Source organism: Balaenoptera acutorostrata, chromosome 4, assembly GCF_949987535.1.
Source record: "Balaenoptera acutorostrata chromosome 4, mBalAcu1.1, whole genome shotgun sequence".
Classification (NCBI taxonomy): domain Eukaryota; kingdom Metazoa; phylum Chordata; class Mammalia; order Artiodactyla; family Balaenopteridae; genus Balaenoptera; species Balaenoptera acutorostrata.
Window position 1 is genome coordinate 103,510,769 of NC_080067.1, and position 27,346 is coordinate 103,538,114.

At 37.7% G+C, this 27,346-nt stretch overlaps 1 protein-coding gene across 1 annotated transcript in view; it reads left to right on the forward strand.

Moving 5' to 3' along the window:
- TOMM70 (translocase of outer mitochondrial membrane 70) overlaps positions 1-18,584 on the forward strand; it is a 47,658-nt gene extending 29,074 nt beyond the window's left edge. The window contains exons 7-12 of the mRNA XM_007164030.3: positions 576-710; positions 1,769-1,876; positions 2,713-2,829; positions 14,917-15,014; positions 15,603-15,725; positions 18,132-18,584. Of these exons, the coding sequence (XP_007164092.2) occupies positions 576-710; positions 1,769-1,876; positions 2,713-2,829; positions 14,917-15,014; positions 15,603-15,725; positions 18,132-18,285 (735 nt within the window). The 3' untranslated portion in view covers positions 18,286-18,584. The remainder of the gene's footprint in view (positions 1-575; positions 711-1,768; positions 1,877-2,712; positions 2,830-14,916; positions 15,015-15,602; positions 15,726-18,131) is intronic.
- The last annotated feature ends 8,762 nt before the right edge of the window (positions 18,585-27,346 follow it).

Genomic DNA, 27,346 nt, shown 5'->3' on the forward strand with positions numbered 1-27,346 from the left:
TGTGATGACCTAGAGGGGTGGGGTGGGGAGGATGGGAGGGAGGCTCAAGAGGGAGGGGATATGGTGATATATGTATACATATAGCTGATTCACTTTGTTCTACAGCAGAAACTAACCATTGTAAAGCAATTATACTCCAATAAAGATATTAAAAAAAAAAAAGAATGAAGTGTTGATATATGTTACAACATAGACAAACCTTGAAAACATGCTACGTGAAAGAAGCCAGTCACAAAAAGACTGCATTATGTACGATTCCAGTTTGTATGAAATGTCCGGAATATACAAATCCATAGAAATAGAAAAAAAGACTGATGGTTTCCAGGGACTGAGAATTAGGGAGGAAATAGGGAGTGCCTGCTAATGTGTATGAGATTTCCTTTGGGAGTGGTGAAAACGTTCTAGAATTAGTGGTGACAGTTGCACAACTCAATATACTAAAAATGACTGGCTTATATACTTCTAAAGGGTGAGCTTTATGGTATGTGAATTACATCTCAATAAAGCTGTTATTTAAAAAAAACTAAATTAGAATAAAAAGTAGTAATGACTCTTTCCTCATTTGGGGTATACAGCTTCGAGCAAATGCTCTCATCAAAAGAGGCAGCATGTATATGCAACAGCAGCAGCCTTTGCTGTCTACTCAGGATTTTAACATGGCTGCCGACATCGATCCTCAGAATGCAGATGTTTATCACCACCGAGGACAGGTAAATTAATTTTCTTAAAGAGTTCTGATCTTTGCATTGAGGAATTTGATACCATTTTGAGAATGTCTTTAAAGTTTTCTTACATCACTTGTGATAGCTGTGAACAAAGTATCAGAGTGGTTTACAGTTTGGGTTGGCATTTATTTAGTCCCATCTTGAACATTTGTCCTGATATTTACTTGTAAAAAAAAAAAAAAGGAAGAGGAAAGCTATAAATGTTGGCTTTTGCCAGTTCAGGTTTGTTTTTCAGGTGTTTCTGCTTCATAGGTTTTCAATGAGTAAAACATTAAAAACATGTAGTGACAAATTAAAAAAAGAAAATGTAGTGAGCATTTTGAGTTAATACTAGAATCAACAGAATGATTTTTGTGGGCTTTTTGCTGTAAGGAAACATTAGCCTGAACTGTCCAGACAGTATCAAAAAAATCTCTTCTGAATGGAGTTTTATAACATGCATATTTGTTTTTTAGTAAAAATATATAGTGAAGAAAACAGTTCCCAATTTCAGCCTCATCTGGAGAAAACGCGGCTTTATAAATCTGCTTGTGTGATGTGGCTTCTTGGAATACATTAGAGTAGAAAGTATGGGCTAATCTATATAATAACAGAAAAGTCAGGTTCTTTCTAATGGAGAATTTTATCTAATATTTCTGTCTGAAGGGTCTTAAGTGTTGAGATAACCTTAAAATTCTTGGTATTTTGATCCTTACTGGCAGTGTCCTTTAAGATTAATTTGAAATGTAATTATCTAACGTCTGATCTACTTTGACGTTTGAAAGTACAGAGATACTTCATTTTCTAGAAGAAAAATCACTTAAGAGTGATCAAAAATGGTAGGTTTATAGGGCTTTTTAAAAAAATTGGACACTGGTTTTAAGTTTTAGAATCTTTCCTTTAAAATTATAAGATTCTCTAGTTCACTATTTCTAGAAAGTAATTCTATATTGAATAATTTCATGCGTAGCATTATGCTGAGCTGTACTAAGAGGCACGGTACGTATTTAACTGGTGTAGTTGTTACTTTGAACTGCGTTTATCTATGTACTTTTTTTCCTTAGCTGAAAATACTGCTTGATCAAGTTGAAGAAGCAGTAGCAGATTTTGATGAATGTATTAGATTAAGACCTGAGTCTGCTCTGGCACAAGCTCAGAAATGTTTTGCATTGGTAGGTTCGACTTTCTTTTGTATTTTCCTGAACATCAGTATTTCCCATTGATAACAAAAATGAGTATCTCATTGTCTACGAAATCATCTACCGACACGGAGAAAAACATGTCAGTTTAGGAAAATAGAAGTGTGTATTACTTGAGGTTCTGCTCCAGTATTTCCCTGGATGCTTTATTTGGTTCATCTTGATAGATGTTTGTCCCTGATTTTATGCCCCCTATACAGCACTTTTCTCTCTAATTCTCTACCATAAACCAGTATGAAGAACAAAAGCATTTAGAGGAAATACTCTGCAGTCGTGACACCATATAACTCATCTCTCATTTTGCCTTTGTAGAGCTATTCATATTCAGAAACAAAGTTGAAAATCAGGTAAAATAAGGCCATTTCTAATGAAATGAGATACTTCAGTTAACCCCATACCCTGAGTCCTAAAAGGATTTTCCTTTTAAAGAAAGAAATTGGGTCACAAACACATTTATGTTACAGATTAAAAATGTTATCAGATGAAGGAGCTTTATAATACTTTTATTATAAAGTAATAATAAATTTAAAATATTAAATAAATAATAAATAAAGTGATAATAAATTATATTGAATTTAAAATTCCCCTACTTATATGCAAAGTTAACCTGTTACAAGTTAGTTTGTCTTCTTCTAGAATACTGAACATCTTGAAATTGTTTAGTGGCAATGAAGTCCTAATTGTACATAGCCTTTGGATCCCTTCTCTGGAAATATTTATGTAATTTTGTGTGACTTTTATAATATGTTAACATTTCCTGAGTTTTTGAGTTCTTGATTTGACAGGCCTGTTTTGATTTTTTTACACAGTATCGCCAAGCATATACAGGAAACAATTCTTCACAAATCCAAGCAGCTATGAAAGGTTTTGAAGACGTCATAAAGAGATTTCCAAGGTGTGCTGAAGGCTATGCATTATATGCCCAGGTAAATGTCATTTTTCATTTATTCATTTATTTTTTCTCTTGCCAGTTCTTTTTTAAAGAACTACATTCACATCTTGAATGCTAGCATGGAAATCAGAAAATAATGCTTCTCTTGTTGCAGCTTTTGTGGAAGCAGATGGCTTTGTTCCTACTTTGTTTCTCCTGGTCCCCAGGATGGTCCTGGATCACCTTAAGAGGGCTTCCTATGTTATACAATTTGAAAAACGTGGCGCTAAACTTGTAACACATGGGGAAGCTTAAATAGAGCATTTCCCTCATGTTTTCATTTGGATTGGATTTGCAAAATTTAATTACCTTAGGAAAATCCACTATGCAATTGGTGAGAGAAATGTCCTTGGAAAGGGTTTTCTTTCTATTTGATCACTGTTCTTTTATTTTTATTTTTTTTATTTTTTTATTTTTTTCAAACATCTTTATTGAAGTATAATTGCCTTACAATAGTGTGTTAGCATCTGCTTTATAACAAAGTGAATCTGTTATACATATACAATATGTTCCCATTTCTCTTCCCTCCTGCATCTCCCTCCCTCCCACCCTCCCCATCCCACCCCTCTAGGTGGTCACAAAGCACCGAGCTGATCTCCCTGTGCTATGCGGCTGCTTCCCACTAGCTATCTATTTTACATTTGGTAGTGTATATATGTCCATGACACTCTCTTACCCTGTCACATCTCACCCCACCCCCTCCCCATATCCTCAAGTCCATTCTCTAGTAGGTCTGTGTCTTTATTCCCGTCTTGCCACTAGGTTCTTCATGGCCTTTTTTTTTTTTTTTTTTCCCTTAGATTCCATATATATGTGTTAGCATACTGTATTTGTTTTTCTCTTTCTGACTTACTTCACTCTGTATGACAGACTCTAACTCCATCCACCTCATTACAAATACCTCCATTTCATTTCTTTTTATGGCTGAGTAATATTCCATTGTATATATGTGCCACATCTTCTTTATCCATTCATCTGTCGATGGACATTTAGGTTGCTTCCATGTCCTGGCTATTGTAAATAGAGCTGCAATGAACATTTTGGTACATGACTCTTTTTGACCTATGGTTTTCTCAGGGTATATGCCCAGTAGTGGGATTGCTGGGTCGTATGGTAGTTCTATTTGTAGTTTTTTAAGGAACCTCCATACTGTTCTCCATAGTGGCTGTATCAATTTACATTCCCACCAACAGTGCAAGAATCACTGTTCTTTTAAATGGTTAGATAGTCTGTAACAGCTCATTGTAATCTCTGGTTTGTTTAAAATTCTTGAAGCTTTCCTTGGTTTAGGATTAAAGCTATGGAAAGTAGGATTTAAATTTGGATTATTTCCATTTTTTTTTTTTTGGCTGCGTTGGGTCTTCGTTGCTGCACGTGGGCTTTCTCTAGTTGCGGCGAGCAGGGGCTACTCTTCGTTGCGGTGCGCGGGCTTCTCATTGCAGTGGCTTCTCTTGTTGAGGAGCACGGGCTCTAAGCCTTCAGGAGTTGTGGTGTGTGGGCTCAGTAGTTGTGGCGCACGGGCTTAGTTGCTCTGTGGCATGTGGGATCTTGCCAGACTAGGGCTCGAACCTGTGTCTCCTGCATTGGCAGGCAGATTCTTAACCACTGCGCCACCAGGGAAGCCCCACTTTTTAAATTATAGTTTGAAGTCTTTGAAAACTTATTTATTAATTTTAAATCATCCATTTAAATGAAAATGATTAACTTCTTATAGCCACAGTTACGAGTTTTTCCTCTAACTAAATGATCTCTGAATGACTGTTTCTTTCTTAGTCTTAAAGTTGAAAGCTGCTTTTGGTATCTCAAAAACCAGCCATCTCAAAACTGTATATTTTCTCTTTTTCTTCTTATTCCAAAGAAATGTTGTTCCTCTCCCTCCTTATCCCCCCAAACATCACAGAAGTAGGAAGCATTTAAAAATGACCGTCTGTATTAGACTCCTAACTCCAGACATTCTTAGGGTTGATTGTTTTGTTTTTAATTTCCTTCATGTTATCTTTAGTCCAGTTATAAGAAAAGTTCCACAGGATAAAACTTTCATTTTGAGGGTTTATTGAGAGGGACTATAGAAGATTGATTGATTGTGTTGGATCTATTATGTAAAAGTCCTACCATCACTGCATTATTAGGGGTTGAAATTCTGCAGTATGAAGTACAACCCAGGAATTCTTTTTTTGTTTGTTTGTTTTTAATATATTCTTTTCCATTATAGTTTATCACAGGATATTGAGTATAGTTCCCTGTGCTATACAGTAGGACCTTGTTCTTTATCCATTCTAAATGTAATAGTTTGCATCTACCAACCCCAAACTCCCAGTCCGTCCCTCTCTCTCTCCCGCTCCTGCTTGGCAACCACAAGTCTGTTCTCTATGTCTCTGAGTCTGTTTCCTTTTTGTAGACAGGTTCATTTGTGCCATATTTTAGGTTCCACATACAAGTGATATCATGTGGTATTTGTCTTTCTCTTTCTGACTTACTTCACTTAGTATGATATTCTCTAGTTGCATCCATGTTGCTGCAAATGGCATTATTTTATTCTTTTTTATGGCTGAGTAGTATTCCATTGTATATATGTACCACATCTTCTTTATCCATTAATCTGTTGATGGACACTTAGGTTGTTTCCATGTTTCAGCAATTGTGAACAGTGCTGTTATGAACATAGGGGTACATGTATCTTTTTTTTTTTTTAACATCTTTACTTCAGTATAATTGCTTTACAATGTTGTGTTAGTTTCTCCTGTATAACAAAGTGAATCAGCTATATGCATATGTATATCTCCATATCCCCTCCCTCTTGTGTCTCCCTCCCACCCTCCTTATCCCACCCCTCTAGGTGCTCACAAAGCACCAAGCTGATCTCCCTGGGCTACGCAGCTCCTTCCCACTAGCTATCTGTTTTACATTTGGTAGTGTATATATGTCAGTGCTACTCTCTCACTTCATCCCAGCTTACCCTTCCCCCTCCCCGTGTCCTGAAGTCCGTTCTCTACGTCTGCGTCTTTATTCCTGTCCTGCCCCTAGGTTCATTAGAACCGTTTTTTTTTAGATTCCATATATATGTGTTAGCATATGGTATTTGTTTTCCTGACTTACTTCACTCTGTATGACAGACTCAAGGTCCATCCACCTCACTACAAATAACTCAGTTTCGTTTCTTTTTATGGCTGAGTAATATTCCATTGTATATATGTGCCACAACTTCTTATCCATTCATCTGTTGATGGACATTTAGGTTGGTTCCATGTCCTGGCTATTGTAAATAGTGCTGCAGTGAACACTGTGGTACATAACTCTTTTTGAATTATGGTTTTCTAAGGGTATATGCTCAGTAGTGAGATTGCTAAGTCATATGGTAGTGCTGTTTTTAGTTTTTTAAGGAACCTCCATACTGTTCTATAGTGGCTGTATCAATTTACATTCCCACCAACAGTGCAAGAGGGTTCCCTTTTCTCCACACCCTCTCCAGAATTTATTGTTTGTAGGTTTTTGGATGATGGCCATTCTGACCAGTGTGAGGTGATACCTCATTGTAGTTTTGATTTGCATTTCTCTAATGACTAGTGATGTTGAGCATCTTTTCATGTGTTTCTTGGCAATCTGTATATCTTCTTTGGAGAAATGTCTATTTACGTCCTCTGCCCATTTTTGGATTGGGTTGTTTGTTTTTTTGATATTGAGTTGCTTGTAAATTTTGGAGATTAATCCTTTGTCAGTTGCTTCGTTTGCAAATATTTTATCCCATTCTGAGGGTTGTCTTTTTGTCTTGTTTGTGGTTTCCTTTGCTGTGCAAAAGCTTTTAAGTTTCATTAGGTCCCATTTGCTTATTTTTGTTTTTACTTCCATTTCTCTAGGAGGTGGGTCAAAAAGGATCTTGCTGTGATTTATGTCATAGAGTCTTCTGCCTATATTTTCCTCTAAGAGTTTTATAGTGTCTGGCCTTACATTTAGGGCTTTAATCCATTTTGAGTTTATTTTTGTGCATGGTGTCAGGGAGTGTTCTAATTTCATACTTTTACATGTTCCTGTCCAGTTTTCCCAGCACCACTTATTGAGAGGCTGTCTTTTCTCCACTGTGTATTCTTGCCTCCTTTATCAAAGATAAGGTGACCATATGTGCGTGGGTTTATCTCTGGGCTTTCTATCCTGTTCCATTGATCTATATTTCTGTTTTTGTCCCAGTACCATACTGTCTTGATTACTGTAGCTTTGTAGTATAGTGTGAAGTCCAGGAGCCTGATTCCTTCAGCTCTGTTTTTCTTTCTCACTCTTGCTTTGGCTATTCGGGATCTTTTGTGTTTCCATACAAATTGTAAAATTTTTTGTTCTAGTTCTGTGAAAAATGCCATGGGTAGTTTGATATGGATTGCACTGAATCTTTAGATTGCTTTTGGGTAGTATAGTCATTTTGACAATGTTGATTCTTCCAATCCAAGAACATAGTATATCTCTCCATCTGTTTGTATTGTCTTTAATTTCTTTCATCAGTGTCTTATAGTTTTTTGCCTACAGGTCTTTTTGTCTCCTCAGGTAGGTTTATTCCTAGGTATTTTATTCTTTTTGTTGCAGTGGTAAATGGGAGTGTTTCCTTAATTTCCCTTTCAGATTTTTCATCCTTAGTGTATAGAAATGCAAGAGATTTTTGTGCACTAACTTTGTATCCTGCTACTCTACCATATTGATTGATTAGCTCTAGTAGTTTTCTGGTAGCATCTTTAGGATTCTCTGTATAGTATCATGTCACCTGCAAACAGTGACAGTTTTACTCCTTCTTTTCCGATTTGGATTCCTTTTATTTCTTTTTCTTCTCTGATTGCTGTGGCTAAAACTTCCAAAACTATGTTGAATAATAGTGGTGAGAGTGGGCAACCTTGTCTGGTTCCTGATCTTAGAGGAAATGGTTTCAGTTTTTCACCATTAAGATGATGTTGGCTGTGGGTTTGTCATATATGGCCTTTATTATGTTGAGGTTGGTTCCCTCTATGCCTACTTTCTGGAAGGTTTTTATCATAAATGGGTGTTGAATTTTCTCAAAAGCTTTTTCTGCATCTGTTGAGATGATCATATGGTTTTAATCCTTCAATTTGTTAATATGGTGTATCACATTGATTGATTTGCATATATTGAAGAATCCTTGCATTCCTGGGATAAATCCCACTCGAGCATGGTGTATGATCCTTTTAATGTGCTGTTGGATTCTGTTTGCTAGTATTTTGTTGAGAATTTTTGCACCTATGTTCATCAGAGATATTGATCTGTAGTTTTCTTTTTTTTGTGACATCTTTGTCTGGTTTTGGTATCAGGGTGATGGTGGCCTCGTAGAATGAGTTTGGGAGTGTTCCTCCCTCTGCTATATTTTGGAAGAGTTTGAGAAGGATAGGTGTTAGCTCTTCTCTAAATGTTCGATAGCATTCGCCTGTGAAGCCATCTGGTCCTGGGCTTTTGTTTGTTGGAAGATTTTTAATCACAGTTTCAATTTCAGTGCTTGTGATTGGTCTGTTTATATTTTCTGTTTCTTCCCGGTTCAGTCTTGGAAGGTTGTGCTTTTCTAAGAATTTGTCCATTTCTTCCAGGTTGTCCATTTTATTGGCATACAGTTGCTTGTAGTAATCTCTCATGATCCTTTGTATTTCTGCAGTGTCAGTTGTTACTTCTCCTTTTTCATTTCTAATTCTGTTGATTTGAGTCTTCTTCCTTTTTTTCTGGATGAGTCTGGCTAATGGTTTATCAATTATGTTTATCTTCTCAAAGAACCAGCTTTTAGATTTATTGCTCTTTGCTATCTTTTCCTTCATTTCTTTTTCATTTATTTCTGATCTGATCTTTATGATTTCTTTCCTTCTGCTAACTTCGGGGGTTTTTTGTTCTTCTTTCTCTAATTGCTTTAGGTGTAGGGTTAGGTTGTTTATTTGAGATGTTTCTTGTTTCTTGAGGTAGGATTGTATTCTATAAACTTCCCTCTTAGAACTGCTTTTGCTGCATCCTGTAGGTTTTGGGTCGTCGTGTTTTCATTGTCATTTGTTTCTAGTTATTTTTTGATTTCCTCTTTTATTTCATCAGTGATGTCTTGGTTATTTAGTAACGTATTGTTTAGCCTCCACGTGTTTGTATTTTTTACAGTTTTTTTCCTGTAATTGATATCTAGTCTTATAGCTTTGTGGTCAGAAAAGATACTTGGTACGAATTCAATTTTCTTAAATTTACCAAGGCTTCATTTGTGACCCAAGATATGATCTATCCTGGAGGATGTTCCATGAGCACTTCAGAAGAAAGTGTATTCTGTTGTTTTTGGATGGAATGTCCTATAAATATCAATTAGGTCCATCTTGTTGAATGTGTCATTTAAAGCTTGTGTTCCCTTATTTATTTGCATTTTGGATGATCTGTCCATCAGTGAAAGTGGGGTGTTAAAGTCCCCTACTGTGATTGTGTTACTGTCAATTTCCCCTTTTATGGCTGTTAGCATTTGCCTTATGTATTGAGGTGCTCCTATGTTGGGTGCATAAATCTTTAAATTGTTATATCTTCTTCTTGGATTGATCCCTTGATCATTATGTAGTCTCCTTCTTTGTCTCTTGTAATAGTCTTTATTTTAAAGTCTATTCTGTCTGATATAAGAATTGCTACTCAAGCTTTCTTTTGATTTCCATTTGCATGGAATATCTTTTTCCATCCCCTCACTTTCAGTCTGTATGTGTCCCTAGGTCTGAAGTGGGTCTCTTGTAGACAGCATATATATGGGACTTGTTTTTGTATCCATTCAACCAGCCTATGTCTTTTTGTTGGAGCATTTAATCCATTCACGTTTAAGGTAATTATTGATATGTATGTTCCTATTACCATTTTCTTAATTGTTTTGGGTTTGTTATTGTAGGTCTTTTCCTTCTGTTGTGTTTCCTGCCTAGAGAAGTTCCTTTAGCATTTGTTGTAGAGCTGGTTTGGTGGTGCTGAATTCTCTTAACTTTTGCTTATCTGTAAAGGTTTTAATTTCTCCATCGAATCTGAATGAGATCCTTGCTGGATAGAGTAATCTTGGTTGTAGGTTCTTCCCTTTCATCACTTTAAATATGTCCTGCCACTCCCTTCTGGCTTGCAGATTTTCTGCTGAAGCATCAGCTGTTAACCTGATGGGGATTCCCTTGTATGTTATTTGTTGCTTTTTCCTTGTTGCTTCTAATATTTTTTCTTTGTATTTAATTTTTGATAATTTGATTAATATGTGTCTTGGCATGTTTCTCTTTGGGTTTATCCTTTATGGTACTTACTGTCTGTGCTTTCTGGACTTGATTGTCTATTTCCTTTCCCATGTTAGGGAAGTTTTCGACTATAATCTCTTTAAATATTTTCTCAGACCCTTTCTTTTTCCCTTCTTCTTCTGGGACCCCTGTAATTCGAATGTTGGTGCATTTAATGTTGTCCCAGAGGTCTCTAAGACTGTCCTCAATTCTTTTCGTTCTTTTTTCTTTATTCTGCTCCTTGACAGTTATTTCCAGCATTTTATCTTCCAGGTCAGTTATCCGTTCTTCTGCCTCAGTTATTCTGTTATTGATTCCTTCTAGAGTATTTTTAATTTCAGTAATTGTGTTGTTCATCACTGTTTGCTCTTTAGTTCTTCTAGATCCTTGTTAAATGTTTCTTGTATTTTCTCCATTCTGTTTCCAAGACTTTGGATCATCTTTACTATCATTACTCTGAATTCTTTTTCAGGTAGGTTGCCTATTTCGTCTTCATTTATTTGGTCTTGTAGGTTTTTACCTTGCTCCTTTGTTTGTAATGTATTTTTTTGTCATTTCATTTTTTTTTGATGGGTGGTGCTGTATTTGTGTCTTACTGGTTGTTTGGCCTGAGACGTCCAGCACTGGTGTTTGCAGGCAGTTGGATAGAGCTGGGTCTTGGTGCTGAGATGAGGACCTCTGGGAGGCCTCACTCTGAATGATATTCCCTGGGGTCTGAGGTTCTCTGTTAGTCCAGCGGTTTGGACTCGGAGTTCCCACCACAGGAGCTCGTTGCCCGACCTCCGGCCTGGGAACCAAGATTCCGCAAGCTTTGTGGTGCAGTAAGAAAAAAAAAAGAGAAAGAAAGAAAAAAATGTGCAGTACAGTATCAAAGAAAATAAAATTAGAAAGATAAAAAATATATTAGGAAAAATAAAACTATAATTGAACCAACTGCAACGATGTAAAATAAAACCACACCAGAAAAAAGAAAACAAAAAGGGGAGGGGGGAACAAGCCAAAAGGAGGGATCACTAACAAAGTATAAAGAATAAAATAAAATTAGAAAAATAAAAGATTTATTAGGAAACATAATAATATAAAACAATCAACGACAGTGAATCAACAAAGTAAAACAGAACCCCAATCTAAAAGAAGAAAAAAGAAAAATTGAAAAAAAAAAGCCTTGGCTGTTGGGGCAGAGCTTAGGTGGGGTGGGACTTAGGCAGGGGTGGGGTTTAGGGTGGGGCAGGACCTAGGCAGGTTGGGGGGTTGTCATTTGAGCATGGGGCGGGGCCTCTGCTTTAGACCTGAGTGATCAAGGAAGGGGAGAGGCAGTATGTCCAAAGGAGGGCCTCTGGAGTGTGGAGTTCCAGAGTTTGGAGGTAGGGCCCTGAGTGAGGGTGTGTGGGTGGGGTTTAGGCCCAGCATATTGCAGGGGGTCTCGGAGTGTAGAGGTAGGGCCATGGGTGGGGTGTCGGGGCAGGGCTTGGGTTGTGCGGGGCAGGAGGGAGGCTCCGAGGGCAGAGTATTAGGCCTGGGAGCCCAACAGGCTCCCCGGTGCCTAAATGGACAGGAAAAGCACTGGCCGTGTTCCCTTCTGTTCCTTCGCACCCCTTTCCCACTGTCTCCCCCAGGGTCTCCCCCGTCGCTGCTGGACTCCTAACCTTGGGTAGGTCCTGCTGAGTGTAGGAACTCCTCCCCTCCCCCAGCTACCCCTCAGAGGTGCCAGTTCCATAGGTCTGGCCTTTACTTTTTTTTTTTTCTTTTTATAAATTTATTTATTTATTTTTGGGTGTGTTGGGTCTTCATTTCTGTGCTAGGGCTTTCTCTAGTTGTGGCGAGTGGGGGCCCCTCTTCATCGCGGTGTGTGGGCCTCTCACTGCTGCGGCCTCTCTTGTTGTGGAGCATGGGCTCCAGACGCGCAGGCTCAGAAGTTGTGGCTCACGGGCCCAGTTGCTCCGCAGCATGTGAGATCTTCCCAGACCAGGGCTCAAACCCATGTCCCCTGCATTGGCAGGCAGATTCTCAACCACTGCGCCACCAGGGAAGCCCCCGGCCTTTACTTTTGCTCCCCCTTCCCTGCCTCCCATTCCCTCAGGACCCGCTGGAGGGGGCCTAGGTGGGCAGAGGATCAGGCCCATATCTCAGCAGGTTCCTGGGGGCCCAAGGGGGCAGGGGAAACCTGGCCACGCTCCCTTTTGATCCTCTGCCCTCCCAGTGGTTCCCCAATTTCCCCTTCGGGTGTGGGATCCCTTCCCCTCCCCCAGCTGCACCTCAGGGGCACCAGTCCTGTCCCACCTCCACTTCTCCTCCCCCTTCACTCCCCCCACGCCCCACATCCTACCCGGTCACTGGGGGTTCCTCCCGTCCCCTTAGGTGTCCATGGTCCCCCACAGGTGCCTGGTAGGTACCCTAGTTGTGAGGAGATGCAAATTCTGCATCCTCCTAGTATGCCATCTTGACTCCACCCCCACATGTATCTTTTTGAATTATAGTTTTGTCCAGGTACATTTCCAGGAGTGGCATTGCTGGATTATATGGTAATTCTATTTTTAGTTTTCTGAGAACCTCCATACTGTTTTCTATAGTGGCTGTACCAATTTACATTCCCACCAGCAGTGTAGGAGGGTTCCCTTTTCTCCACACCCTCTGCAGCATTAGTTATTTGTAGACTTTTTAATGATGGCCATTCTGACTGGTGTGAGGTGGTACCTTGTTGTAGGTTTGATTTTTCATTTCTTTAATAATTAGTGATGTTGAGCATATTTTCGTGTGCCTGCTGGCCATCTGTATGTCTTCTTTGGAGAAATGTCTATTAAGGTCTTCTGCCCATTTTTCAGTTGGGTTGTTTGTTTTTTTTTTGTTGTTGAGTTGTATGAGCTGTTTGTATATTTTGGAGATTAAGCCCTTGTCTGTCTCATCATTTACAAATATTTTCTCCCATTCTATAGGTTGTCTTTTCTTTTTGGTTATGGTTTCCTTTGCTGTGCAAAAGCTTGTAAGTTTGATTCAGTCCCATTTGTTTAGTTTTGTTTTTATTTCTATTGCCTTGGGAGACTGATCTAAGAAAACATTGGTATAATTTATGTCGGAGAATGTTTTGCCTACGCTCTCCTCTAGGAGTTTTATGGTGTCATGTCTTATGTTTTAAGTCTTTAAGGCATTTTGACTATTTTTGTGCATGGTATGAGGGTGTGTTCTAACTTCATTGATTTACATGCAGCTCTCCAACTTTCCCAGCACGACTTGCTGAAGAGACTCTTTTTCCCATTTTATGTTCTTGCCTCCTTTGTCGAAGATTAATTGACCATAGGTGTGTGGGTTTACTTCTGCAACCCAGGAATTCATTAACCTCAGTTTGAAATCTTACCTGCTCAGTCTTTGTCCTTATAATTCCTAGATAGAAAAAAAAAATGATACATTGCTTGCTGACTACATGCTCTGTTAATTGTGAAAGCATGTACTATATAAAATTTTATAGAATATATAGAAGTTAAAATAGGACAAACACACATTATAATTGTATGATGTTTGTATTGAATAGGTACACTTGGATTTAGGGCTTATATTTAATTAGGAACAAGCCAGAAGGTGATAGGACCATCTTCATCACTGAAATGAAATTCAGAAGGGCTTTTTTGGTGCAGATTTCTATAAGCAGCTAAAAGAGCAAAGGCCACTGACTAGCTTTTAAAGAAACCAAATACTAGGAACAACTCTTTTGCAGAGGTTTCATGATTGTACATTTCTCTCTCATTATGTTACCTTCAAAACAGGTTTTGGCCTACTTGAGCATCATTTTTTTTTTTTTAATAAATTTATTTACTTATTTTATTTTTGGCTGTGTTGGGTCTGTTGCTGCGCGGGCTTTCTCTAGTTGCAGCGAGCGGGAGCTACTCTTCATTGTGGTGTGAGGGTTTCTCATTGCGGTGGCTTCTCTTGTTGCAGAGCACCAGCTCTAGGCACATGGGCTTCAGTAGTTGTGGCACACGGGCTTAGTTGCTCCACGGCATGTGGGATCTTCCTGGACCAGGGCTCGAACCTGTGTCCCCTGCATTGGCAGGCGATTCTCAACCCCTGTGCCACCAGGGAAGCCCTACTTGAGCGTCATCTTATCAGCACTAGCATTATTACAAGTCTGTTTGCACCAAAGTTTCTATCTTTTGGTCCCTCTTCTGATGTTTGCTTCACTATATATAGCAAATTTTATTTATACATAGAGAGTTATATATAGTTATATATAGTTACATAGTATGACTTTTTTCTTTGAACCCTGAAGCTTGAGCTTAGATGCCAGCTAACTCTCAGAGTTACAGTTTGATCAGCATGATCTGGTATCCACATAACCAAGCCTTCCATTTCTGCCATGGGATTTGCCTTCAAACAGTTGATTGTAGCTGCTTTCTTTCTTTGACCAATCATTTTTAAGGAATGACTCTGATAACAGTTAACATACCTATCTGAACTTACCCTTCCAAATGAGTATTGTTTTTAAAGTAATTCCCTTAGGATATATTATGATAAATTATGAATAAGTGACATGAATGTACCTGTGAGAATCTGATATTAGAACTTGCACCAAGAGTGGGATTTTCTGTATTCTAGAGTTTATTAGATCTTCTCCTTTGCAAATTACTAACAAACTTAATAAAGAGAGAGAACAGTTAAGATTTCATATTCATAATGCTGCTATGTAAAAACCCCAATAATTAAGATGTAACATTTTAAATAAGTTTAATCCCCAAAACAATAATTTGGTAATGAATGGTTACATGAAGTCAATTTTAATAATTAATAAGCAGTATACTTTTAATTGCTTAGGGTGACAGTTTAACTAAATTTAACCGAAGTATCTCTTCACATAGGCATTAACAGATCAACAACAGTTTGGTAAAGCTGATGAAATGTATGATAAATGTATTAATTTGGAACCAGATAATGCCACAACATACGTTCATAAAGGGTATGTATTTTTGTGGGTCTGTTTGTTCCAGTAAGAAACTAAATTTCTTGCATAGTAGTAAGATGGATTTCTTTTGGTTGCTGAGAAAGGGGACTGTGGTAGAGAGTGTCAGTGTTAACTGAAAAATTTCTTAATGCTGTGGATGCGTCACTGTTACTTTTTCTTTTACTTATGTTTCATTATTATACAATAATTAGTAAATATGCTATTTTCATCCTAGCTTAAGGATTTCATTTCTGAACATCCTGTCAGGTGTTACTTGTATCAAAATAGGAAACACGCAAAATAAGTTTTTCCTGTCCTAGTATACTTGAATTGTCATTTTAAAACTTCAGTTAAATTTATACAGAGTAAAACATTAAGCTGTGCAAAGTAAGTTAATAATAGAGCCTAGACCGTTGGACACTCTTTTCATACTAAGGAATTTAGACTACAAAACCACTGTAAATTGAGGGAAAAAAACCAATTTGATGCTGATTCTATACTGTTTTAGATTTTGTTTTTCCTTGTAAATAAAATTATAAATTCATTGAGAGCCGAATTGATACTGGGCCATGGTCACATCTGACTGCTGTTTTGCATTTGCAGTTTACTTCAACTTCAGTGGAAGCAAGATCTGGATAGAGGTTTGGAGCTTATCAGCAAGGCTATTGAAATTGACAATAAATGTGATTTTGCATATGAAACCATGGGAACTATTGAAGTACAAAGGTAACTTCTAGAGTCTGTCCTTAGGAAAGTTAGGGCATCTCCATATTTATCGTTTCATTCTTCTCATTATAGACAGGTTATTGTCAATAATCATTAAATTTTTAAGTCTTAATGTGTTGTGCCTTTTGAGGCAATATTCCCTTGAAACTATACAACTTTGATTTGCCTTGTTTAATTATTCTTCCAGTTTAAAAGTCACACTTAAAAGTTGTTTAAGTCAGGCATATACATTAGAAAGGGAAACTTGATCTTTCTCCAATACCTGTTGTGTGTTTTTTCCTCCTTTCTCCTGTATTATTTCTGTTGGAGGGAAAAAAACATCTGCGGTGTACTTAGGCAGTGCAGTGCAGCATAAGGATTGGCAGCCACGTTGCCCGAAGACTTAGATCCTGCTACAGCCAAGTGGCTAGGCAAGTTGCACCATCACCTCTGAGCCCCTGAGTTTTCTTTAAAATCAGGGAGTTGGATAAGAATTTTTGCAATTCTGACTTTCTTGTAACTTCTTGTTTTCTGTAAATGTTTATCCAGAGTTGCACTTGAGATCCACCATTAATAGGTGATAACTGTTTATGCCATAGAATTTAGTGTAGTATACCATCTGGATACTGGCATTGCCATCCATTTGAGTAGCTACTCTAGGCCAGGTACTGAACTTCAGGTGCTTTCCAAATATTATTTCAATTGATTTTTACCCCAGTCTTTATAAAGGTTGAGGTTATATGATCCTCCATTTAATTGAAGAGTGTAGAAACTGATGCCCAGACTGGTTAAATTAACAAGGTTACATGGTGAGCAGGTAGTAGAAAGAGGACATGAGCCCATATTTCACTGATGCCAAAAGTAACAGATCTTGCTACCATCGCTTGTCAGGAACTAGTAGGAGTTGTCTTAATAACCTGTCATGCAGTCACTTCTGGGGTCCTCTGTCTTTCTGCTCCAGAGTAGGCAGAATATATGTAGGCTGATGAAAATTTTTGTGATCCTTTTGATCCATCTGTACTGACAGTTGCATATAAATATTATTTCTTAATTGCCAGTTTGTTAATGTGTATAAAATATTCTCATACTAGAATATGATGGGGTAATAGTTCTTAATCTTTTGAGCAAAGCTGTGGATTTTTCCTAAAATAATGCACATACAAAAACTCTGCATATAAGTTGTTCATAGAGCCTGGGTTAAGGACCCCTGATTTATGGGGTTTGATGAATTGTGTGTGTTAATTGTACTTTAAGAAATCCATTCTGAATCCTGCTTTACAAATAGATAAGTGAATGTGAATGAATGAAATTGCTGATTATCCTAGGATTTAGCAAATCTGCTGTCTACCTAATATCTGAACATGAACTCTCAAAGTTATTTTCTTTTTAATTACGTCTATTATGTACCGTATCAATATATGTAGTAGGAGATTGAGTACAGTCACCCCAGAGGTACATTGTACTTCTTAGATTCTAACTGGCATATATATAGTGGGGACTTAATACAGTATTTATTGTAAGATTACATGCATGTATGCATATATACATAGCCAGTACTAGTTACTTTAAAATAGCTCTTGGTTCTTGGCAAGTATATAAAGCCTAATCACAATTAGACTGTAAGAGGTAAATTATATGTTTTTTGACCAAGCATATTCATCCATTTATTCAAAAAATGGATACTAGCTACCAAGTATTGTACTAGGTTCTGGGAATTGAAAGGTGTCCCGTAAGGATCTGGTAAGACTGTGGTAACAAATATCAATATATATTCATCTGACTGTGCATAGAGTGACAATAGAATCATGGGAACAGTGGGGAGGGAGCGCCAATTCCTCTAGCGAGGGAAGGGGAGAGTAGTTTTCATGAGGATATTGTATTTGAACTGGGCCTTAAAAAGGTGAGGATTTGGCTAGAATCAGGCAGAGAAGCAATAAATAATCTGAGCATTATGAGCATGAGTGAACTCAGGGAGACCTGTGTGTATGGAGTAGTGTTGGGTAGGGATATGCTGGTAGGGCTCACACAGATCTGTGAAGGTAAGGCCCCTGAATACCTGTAATGTTCTCTGAGGCTATGTCACTGCTTTCTAAAGGAGCCTCATGATGGAGTAGAAACAAGCAGAATTTAGGAACCAGATATGATTATGATTTTAAATAAGTCATTTAATCTCTCTAGTCTCACTGTTCTTATCTGTAAACAAAGACCACAAGTAGCATAATATAAGCATATAGTATTTGTAGTAGTAGCTAACATTCGGTGAGTATTTTCTATGTGCTAGGCATTATTTTGTTAATAAAGAAGCATTTTATTAGAGTCATAGTTGAAACTTAAAGGTCAGGCTCCATGTAGCTTCACTTATAAGCTTCATTGCATTCTGTGAAGTGCTTGTTAAATCTGAAACATTTAAAGTTTTTGTTGTTTTAGAGGAAACATGGAGAAAGCCACTGACATGTTCAACAAAGCTATTAACCTGGCCAAATCAGAAATGGAGATGGCTCATCTATACTCACTCTGTGATGCTGCCCATGCCCAGACAGAAGTTGCAAAGAAATACGGATTAAAACCACCGACATTATAAAATACGGGGGAAGGAAAATGACCCTCTTTTAGGAGTTTACCCCCTCTTCAACTGAACCCTAAAGACACTGTTGTGAACTACGTTGAATGGTGGAACTTAGTATTTCCGTTTGTGCTGTTGTCATTCGTTACATGTTTCATGTTTAGGTGTTGTGGGAGTGCCTGTTGAAGAAAGTTTGCAGTGTTGCAGCTTTTATTCCCTGTGCAACAAAGCTTAGAAACCTGTTAAAGGGATATTAAAATAAAGTTGCAAAGAGTACAAATGATAATTGGCCATGCAAATAAAAATTTTGATTTGTTGATTTGACTTTTTTTTTTGAGGGGGGTGGGAGGGTGTGTTCTGGATGATTTTGTCTTTGTGTGCGCGTGCGTGTGTGTGTGTATAATATATGAGTATTTTACAGTTTTACAGCATGTTGGTTTTTAAATTAACATAGTAAGTGCTGTAAAATAAGATTCTTTTAGATTTGATTAATCCCTTTTAGTTAATTTTTTTTTTGAAGGAAACAGCTTAAGTGGGGATTTCGTTTTTACGACAGCAAAATTGAGACCCTTTTAACCACTGTCAACATGCACAATGCCTCTGATTCTGCAGAACGTTAGATGCAGTGGCGACACTTAAACCTTTGACCCCCTTCAACTATAATGGATATGTACATCGTTCTTAAAGTCTACAGCAGCTGGTTTTCATACAGTAAGTTATGCAGAAGCAAGATATTCTAATTGATGTATGTGCTAGAAGACTGAGAATTAATGGGAGAGCAGACCAGGCAAGAGGTAAGATGAAATGAAAATGTATTTATAATTGCCCATGGCTATTTTCTACAATAGGTATTACTATTTAACAGTGTACTTTTTAAAGAAAATGCAGGTTGGTTGTGTATGTAAAGACAAAGTAAGTGTGATAAGTAGTTAATTAGCTTAAAATTTCTAGTGAAGAAAATGTGGCCTAACAGTTCAAAAAGGATGAAAGTCTCAGATCCAGAACATAGTATTTCCTGAAGTGACAAGGTTTAATGCTTCTTAACTATGGCTACATGTACTTAAGGGATTTTGAGCCAGTATTTTCAAAGATGCTGAGGACACGTGGAGTGCATTTTAGTTTTGAACTAACCTTGGTCTCTAAGGCCTGGCTGACTGACCGTGTCCACACTACACTAAGGTTACTGACAGCAGATTTTTGTTTTGTTTTGTTCATTTTACCTTTACCTCACCCTCTTACTTAGAAATCACTTTGTGTTTTTTCCAGTTGTTACTTTATAGATCATCCTTTTGCTTATATGCTGGATTTTTCTGGTGGGGTGGAGAGGTGTTCTTAAAGAGTCCCTTGTTTTGAGATATTCAGGGTGGGGAGAGGTTTACTTAAGTCTGAGTATAATAAAAAGAGCAAGCCTTCAGTTGTACTTTTCTGGAAATGGTATCTAATTAGAGTTTACATTGTTGGGAGTAAATGAGCATTTTACCCCTCTTTAAAAGGGTGCTTTATCCTATTGAAACCAAAAGGTTTTGTCAAAATGCTGTCTTTTTAGAAGCTACTAGAAATGACTCCCTTCCAAAGTCAGAGTCTGGAAAATATTGAAGGGGCAATAATTGGTGGGGGGCAGTTAACATAATTTAAGATGGTTTGGATAATGGAATGTTTGAGAGCTCTGCATTTTAGTTTTTAAATTATGCACCTACTATAATAAGCCCTGAATACAGAAATGTTCTGCATCTCTGAATAACCTCTGACTTTAAAAAGTTTTTATTTGCATGGCTGTATTTATATTAACACTGATATTTTCTTCTCTCTTCTCGCTTCCTACCCCTTGGGGTTCAGTAGAAAACACACAAAGGAAACTGAAGCATGTACCATTCAATACTAACATTCCAAATCCTCATGGACTATATTGCCTGTTCTGAAAAATATTTGAAACTGCACTGAAAGCTGCGTCTGTCTGTGTCTTTTCTATTGTAAATGACCTCACATGTAAATTCACCAAATAAATATTACATTCAAGCTTTTCAATCTATTCTTTAAATAGAAAGATAGGTAGCTTATTCATTTACCATAGTATTGGGTAAATTCATAATCATTCTTTGTGGGCTCAAACTAACTTTGAAAAAAGGGACATACTGGACACATTAGTATCTGAAGCACAATAAGTTTTGGATATTAAAGATGGAGTTTCCCCATCCTTCCTCCTGGTGAAGCGAAGCTCTAAGAACTGCTAGTAGAGCCACTTACTTTATTCCTACATATACCTTACCCATACTTGCACAACAGCCTGGAAGGTTACCAATCAGACCTGAGGCCTGTGACTAAGTTTATACTCAAACTGGTTTCACCAGTGAGTTTAGATCAGTTTTCAACCACTTGGAGCCTTTAAGAGAGGATACCTGAAAATATCTACCACCCTTGAGTATTTGTGGTATGAATAGGGAATAGATCTCAAAGCAATAGTAAGCAGCTTTGGCTTTAAAACACAATTCAGATAGAACTTTCTGCCCTGTGGAGACTCAAATGGTAGTTTAAATAGTCCTTTTTCCCAGGAGAGCTCAAATAATTGTCATCTTCTTAAGGCTGTTTATAAACAGGAAGACTATATAATTTACCCAAGAAATTTTTGAGCATAAAGTAATAACTACTCAAGACTGTCCTGGGTAAGTTGGGTTGTATGGTCTTTGTATTTATAAAGAAATAATATGGGAGTGGTGATGGGAGCAGTAATAATTAATGAAGCCTACCTTTAGTTCTCTGCAAAAGTGATTTGCAAACAAAGTGACAAGAATTTTAACTTGATCTATTTGTAAGCCTTAACACACTGTGATAGAATGAATAATGGTCCTCCAAAAGATATCCAGATCTTGATCCCTGGAACCTGTGGATGTTACCTATTTATGTGGCAAAAATGGACTTTGCAGGTGTTATTCAGTTAAGAATCTTGAGATGGGGAAAATATCCTGGGTTATCTAGGTGGAGCCCAAATATAATTACAAATGTCCTTGTAAAAGGGAGATTTCAGGAGAAGAGAAGACAGTGCAACAACAGGCAGAGATCAGGGTGATGTGGCCACAAGCCAAGGAATGCTGGCGGCCACCAGAAGCTGGAAAGGCAAGAAACGGATTCTGCCCTACAGCAGAGCTTGGCCCTGCTGACATCTCGATTTCGGCCCAGTGACACTGACTTCGGACTTCTGGCCTTCAGAACTATGAGAGAGTGAGTTCCTGTTGTTTTAGCCACTAGAAATACATGGCAGTTTGTTACGACAGCCACAGGAAACTAGTACTCCTTCGGTTATTGTGTACAACACGGCTTACAGTTTAAAGCAATTATTTTGAGTATCGCAAAGTTGAGCATGATTTCACACGCACTTAAATTTTGGCCAAAGGTGTTTTAGGCCCAGAGTGGAGGTTTAGTCAAGAGCTGGAGCATTTGTGATGTACAATACATATGATCATGGTATAATCACCAGGCCAAAAGCCTGCTCTTCGTGAGGGTAACAGTTGAGATGCCTCTGCCAATACCTAGAAGAAACATCAGAAGTAAGATGCTCTTTCCAGGTGTTTTGAAACTCTTAAAATTAGGCAGTATGAAAACTACAGTCTGGTTTATTTCAAGCAGACGGTGCACAAATTCTGTTGGGGGTTGAGAGCTAATATTTGACCCTTCTAGATGGCCTACATGCTAGAAGGGATTAAAGAGCCTGCTGATCACTGGGACAGGAATGGTGCTAACCAAAGGAGGGGAGGAAGTTCAACGTTGGAAGAGGCTGCAGGCCAACGTGACAGCTACCGTTCAGAGCCCAGGGAAACGTGGTTCGATTTCTCCAGCAATTTTTTCTAGTGCTGGAATATACCATGACTCTGCAAGTGCTGTCCTAGAGGCCATGAGAGGGTTTGGCGGATAGGGCTTCTAGAGCAAATAGAGGGGAGGAAGACCATGACTGAAACAGACTCCTAGACACCACTTTGGGGGCTGGAAAGTTTAAAGTAAGGGGGGACCAGATAGAGCAGGTGGGATTCTCTGCACAGATGACCCATGGTCTAAATTTCAGTGAACTGCTGTATTAAGCAAATTTTACTCAATTTTATTTCTCAGAATATCTACAAGAACTGTGAAGGGTCTAAGATTTTACCCTTCTTCCAAACAACAGTTTCATGAAGGCTAGCAGAAGACGTGAGATCCTGGGTCAGAGACGATGGATTTAATTACTTAGAGCACGGTAAGCAACATGAGCTTCATGTTTGCTTTGCACCCCACATCCCACAGAGGTGACCCAGAGTAATCTAGGTGGAGGCTGCACATGGAGTGGGTTTATATCACAGCTGAGGAACTCCAAGTTTAGGAAACCCAAATCTTAATGAGCTGGCCACACGCAAACCTGCCTAACTTTTGCATCAGAGGGAAACATTATTCTTATTGTACTGGTTAGTAAAGAGACCGTCTCTGTCTTCTAAAGCTGTTCACTTTATACAAATATCTTTGAAATAACAGTCTGGAATAAAAGCTATCAGTGCCTCTATTTGCGAGACATGCAGAAACTAAAGAGACCTATGGAGAATGGACTACCCATCTCTACGTGTTCTTAGCTCTTACTAATTCACCTCAAGCTTAATCTTTCATGAGTTTAGAAGATTACAGTGTCTATTTTGGACAACAGCATAGTGCAGGGAAAAGTCTTATTGGTCTGAGAATCAGTTGACCTTTGTTCTAACTAACACAGCTTTCCACTGGCTGTGTGATCTTAAGTAAATGAAGTTCCCATCCAGCTCTAAATTATATGAAGCTATACCATGTCCTAGATCTTCCCAGATTAGACTCCCTTAGGGTAAGGGAACCATTCCAGGATATACAGAAGTTATTTAACCAGAAAACTGGCACATGTACAAGTACAAACTGTAGGAATGAATTCACTCCAACTCAGCACTTACTGAGCACCCACTGGGTGGCTCAAGGAGCTCCAAAACTAGGATGAGTTTCGGTGCCATAAAGCTACATACACTGTGGTATGGAAATACAGGACGGTAATAAATTCTGCTAGGCCTTGAGTAATAATTAGGGTTTAGGTAAGGAGCTTTCCAGAAGATGGGGACATCACAAAACCACACACACACACACACACAAAAACTAAGTTAAGGGACATTATGAGTCTGAGCTGAAAACAAGCCATCCAAGTTAGATTCCAGCAAGATGAAGCTGTTTTCTTTAAACTGGTTAGGAGACACCAATAGTGGAACTACCTGTGTGAGGATTATCAGCATATACTTAAGACCATGCATGTAGATGAGATTACATCAGGACAAAAAGGACTAAAATAAAACTGGGAAACATCAACATCTAAGGGACAAAGTTGGCAATGAAAAAGTGGTCAGAGAGGTAGTAAGACCAAGGTCACGTTGATGGTCTTGCATTTCAAGAGGCCAAATGGACAGGTCTGCAAATAGATGATTAGTAGTCTTTGCCAGAGAAGTGTAACTACAATGGTGAGGGGGAGAATCTGTCTAAAAGGGTCTGTAAAGTAACTGAAAAACAAGAATTAACTGGTGAGTAAAAAAGACTCCTTTAAGAAACTGGGTGAAAAAAATTTTTTACAGGATGGCATGGTTTTTGTTTTGTTTTGAGAGAGAAACTTTCAGAATGATCCTACAGACACAATAGTAGAATAGTTGCACACAAAGGAATACATTTGTAGGGTTTAAAATATTTCAAGAAACGCTAGGATCACAAACTGCACCTTGCCCACCGTGCTCCATTCTTCCAGATTCTTATTCATTTGGTGAATTATGAACCAGCTACCAAGTAATCATTGAACAAGAGGTAATGTCCTTGTATGTATGTGTTTTTAGTAATTTGTAGATCAGGGGCTTAATTCTTTACTTCCTGATTTTAACAAGACCATTTTTTTTTCCTGAAGTGAAGTCTCTTCAACAGCTATTTTTTTTTACTTACCCTCCAATCTTCACTCACTCAAGAAGAAATAGACCTGAATGAAGGTAATAATTTGACAAGAAACTCTGACACAAAGGTATTCATAAGGCATAAAGGAGAAAAGCCCATATTAAGCCTGCCACCCTGGCAGTATGTTTGGTGAGTGCAAACATCACAGAACACGTCTTTTCCCTTTCTATCCCCTGGCTTTATCAAACCCATTCACCACCAAAACCTATACAGCAGTGCTTAAGGAGCAGCATAAAAGACTTAAAACTAGTGCCAGTGGAGCAGAACATTTGCCCAGAAACCTAAACTTTTAAGAAACAGTAGCTGATAATGTTCTAAATTTGATGAGAACGTAAACCCAAGGACACAAGAATCTCATAGAACCCCAAGCATAAGACACATGAAGAAAACTACACTAAAGCACATCCTGTAATCAAATTCTGTAAAATCAGTGATGAGAAAATCTTAAAGAGCAGAAAGAGAAACAAAAGACATTACAAGAGGAACAACAGGTACAAATGACAGTACACTTCACCTCTGAGAAAGTAAGCCAGAAGACAGTAGAGCAAAATATTTTAATTATTAAAAGGAAAAAAAAAGGTGAACCTAGAATTCTATAATCAATCATCAATGAAAATATATTTTTTAAAATGAAAGCAAAATACTTTTTTTCAGACATACAAAAGCTGAAAGAATTAAGCACCAGCAGATCTACACTACCAGAAATGTTAAAGGATGTCCCTCAAGCAGAAGGAAAATGAATCTACTCTAATGAAGAGTACTAGAGATGATAACGTGTTGGTAAACATAAAAGACACTTACCTACTTTTAAAATCTCTTTAGAAGATTACTGGCTGTTTAAAACAAAAACAGCAGTGTGTTGTGGGGTTTATATATATATGTTGAAGTACAAAATATGACAATAAAAAAGGAGTGAAATGAAGTATACTGCTGTAAGATCCTTACATATCAAGTGTTATACTACTTGAAGGTAGACTGACATGTTAAGGATGCATACTACAAACCCTAACAGAACAATTAAAATAACACCACAAAGAATTGTCATTTATAATCCAACAGAGGAGACAAAGTGAATCAAAGAATGATATTCAGTTAATCCAAGAAGGAGAAGACAAGGAAAAAGGGAACAAAGAACAAATAAGATAAATACAAAATTTTTAAATGGTAGATTTAAATGCAACCATATCAATCACATTAAATATAAATGGTCAAAAAAACCCAATTAAGAAGCAGAGATTATCAAACTGGATTTAAAAAAATGTATGATCCACCTGTATGGTGCCTAAAAGAAACCCACTTTAAATATGAAGACACAAGTAAGTTAAAAGAATTGATGGAAAAAGATGTATCGTGATTGATAATACTTACCAAAAGAAAGTTGGACTGGCATTATTACTATCAGACAAAGTCCCTTTAGAGCAAAAATAATAGAGAGATAAAGTGTTATTTCATAATGAAAAAAGGGCCAAGTCATCAAGATGACGTAACAACCCTAAATATGCACTAATAAGAGAGCTTCAACATACCTGAAGCAAAAAATGAGAGAACTGTAATGAGAAACAGACAAATCCACAATTATACTCAGATATCAACACCCCTCTGATAATAACTGATAGAAAAATTAGAAAATGACTACAGATATAGAAGACTTAAAACACTATCACCCAATATGACTTAATTGACATTTACAGAACACTCCATCCATAATAACAGCAGAATACACATTCTTTCTTTTCAACTGCACATAGAACATTTACTAAGAGCATATTCTGGGCCATAAAACAAATCTCATTAAACAAATTTAAAAGTATTCAAATTATACAAGGTATGTTATCTGGCCACAATGGAATCAAATTATAAATCAACAGATTTGGAAAATCCCCAAATATTTTGAAATTAACATAAATAATAACCCTTGGATAAAGACGATGTTAAAAGGAAAATAAGACAATATTTTAAACTAAATGAAAATACATCAAAGATTGGGGATGCAATTAAAGCAATACTTAGAGGGAAATTTATAGCATTAAACAACTTTATTAGAAAGGAGGAAAGGTCTTCAATGACCCTAAGCACCCAGTTTAAGAAACTAGAAAAATAAGAGCAAATGAAACCCAAAGTAAACAGAAGGAAGAAGATAACAGCAGAAATAAGCAAAATCAAATCCGAAAAACAGAAGTCAATGGGACCAAAAGCTGGTTCTACTGAAAGATCAACAAAATTGATAAATGGCCAGAATAATCAAAATTAAGAGACGAGATACAAATTACCACATAATTCTCAGTCCATTGAAGAGAAGGAAATACATCCTAAGTCATTCTGAGGCCAGCAGACCCTGATTCCTAAACTAGACACAGGTATTACAAGGAAAGAAAATTCTTAAAATGTAAGCAAATCAAACCCAGCAATTTATTTTTTTAAATAAAGCAGAGGGTTTTTTGGGGTTTTTTTTAAAATTTATTTATTTTTGGCTGCGTTGGGTCTTCATTGCTGCTCTAGTTGCAGTGAGTGGGGGCCACTCCTCGTTGCAGTGCACAGGCTTCTCATTCAGGTGGCTTCCCCTGTTGCGGAGCATGGGCTCTAGGCGCATGGGCTTCAGAGTGCAGGCTCAGTAGCTGTGGCACATGGGCCCAGTTGCTCCGTGGCATGTGGGATCTTCCCAGATCAGGGCTCGAACCTGTGTCCCCTGCGTCGGCAGGTGGATTCTTAACCACTGTGCTACCAGGGAAGCCCCAGCAATATATTTTAAAAGAAACAATATATTATGGTCAAGTAAAATTTATCCCAGGAATATAAGGTTGGTTTATCATTCCAAAGTCAATATAATTCACAATATATAAACATAGACTAAAGAAGAAAAAGGATAAGCTTGTCTCAATAAGGCAGAAAAGACATCTGAAAAAAAATCCAACATCCTTTGCAGATAAAAACTCTCAGCACACTAGGAATAGAAGGGAATTTCCTCAACCTCACAGAAGGCATCTTTGAAAGACTAAGTGCTTTCTTGTAAGATCAGGACCAACACAAATATGTTCACTCACTAGTCTATTCAGAACTGTACTAGAGGTTCTAGCCAATGCCATAGGCCAGAATAAATAAATAAATAAATAAAAGAACCAGA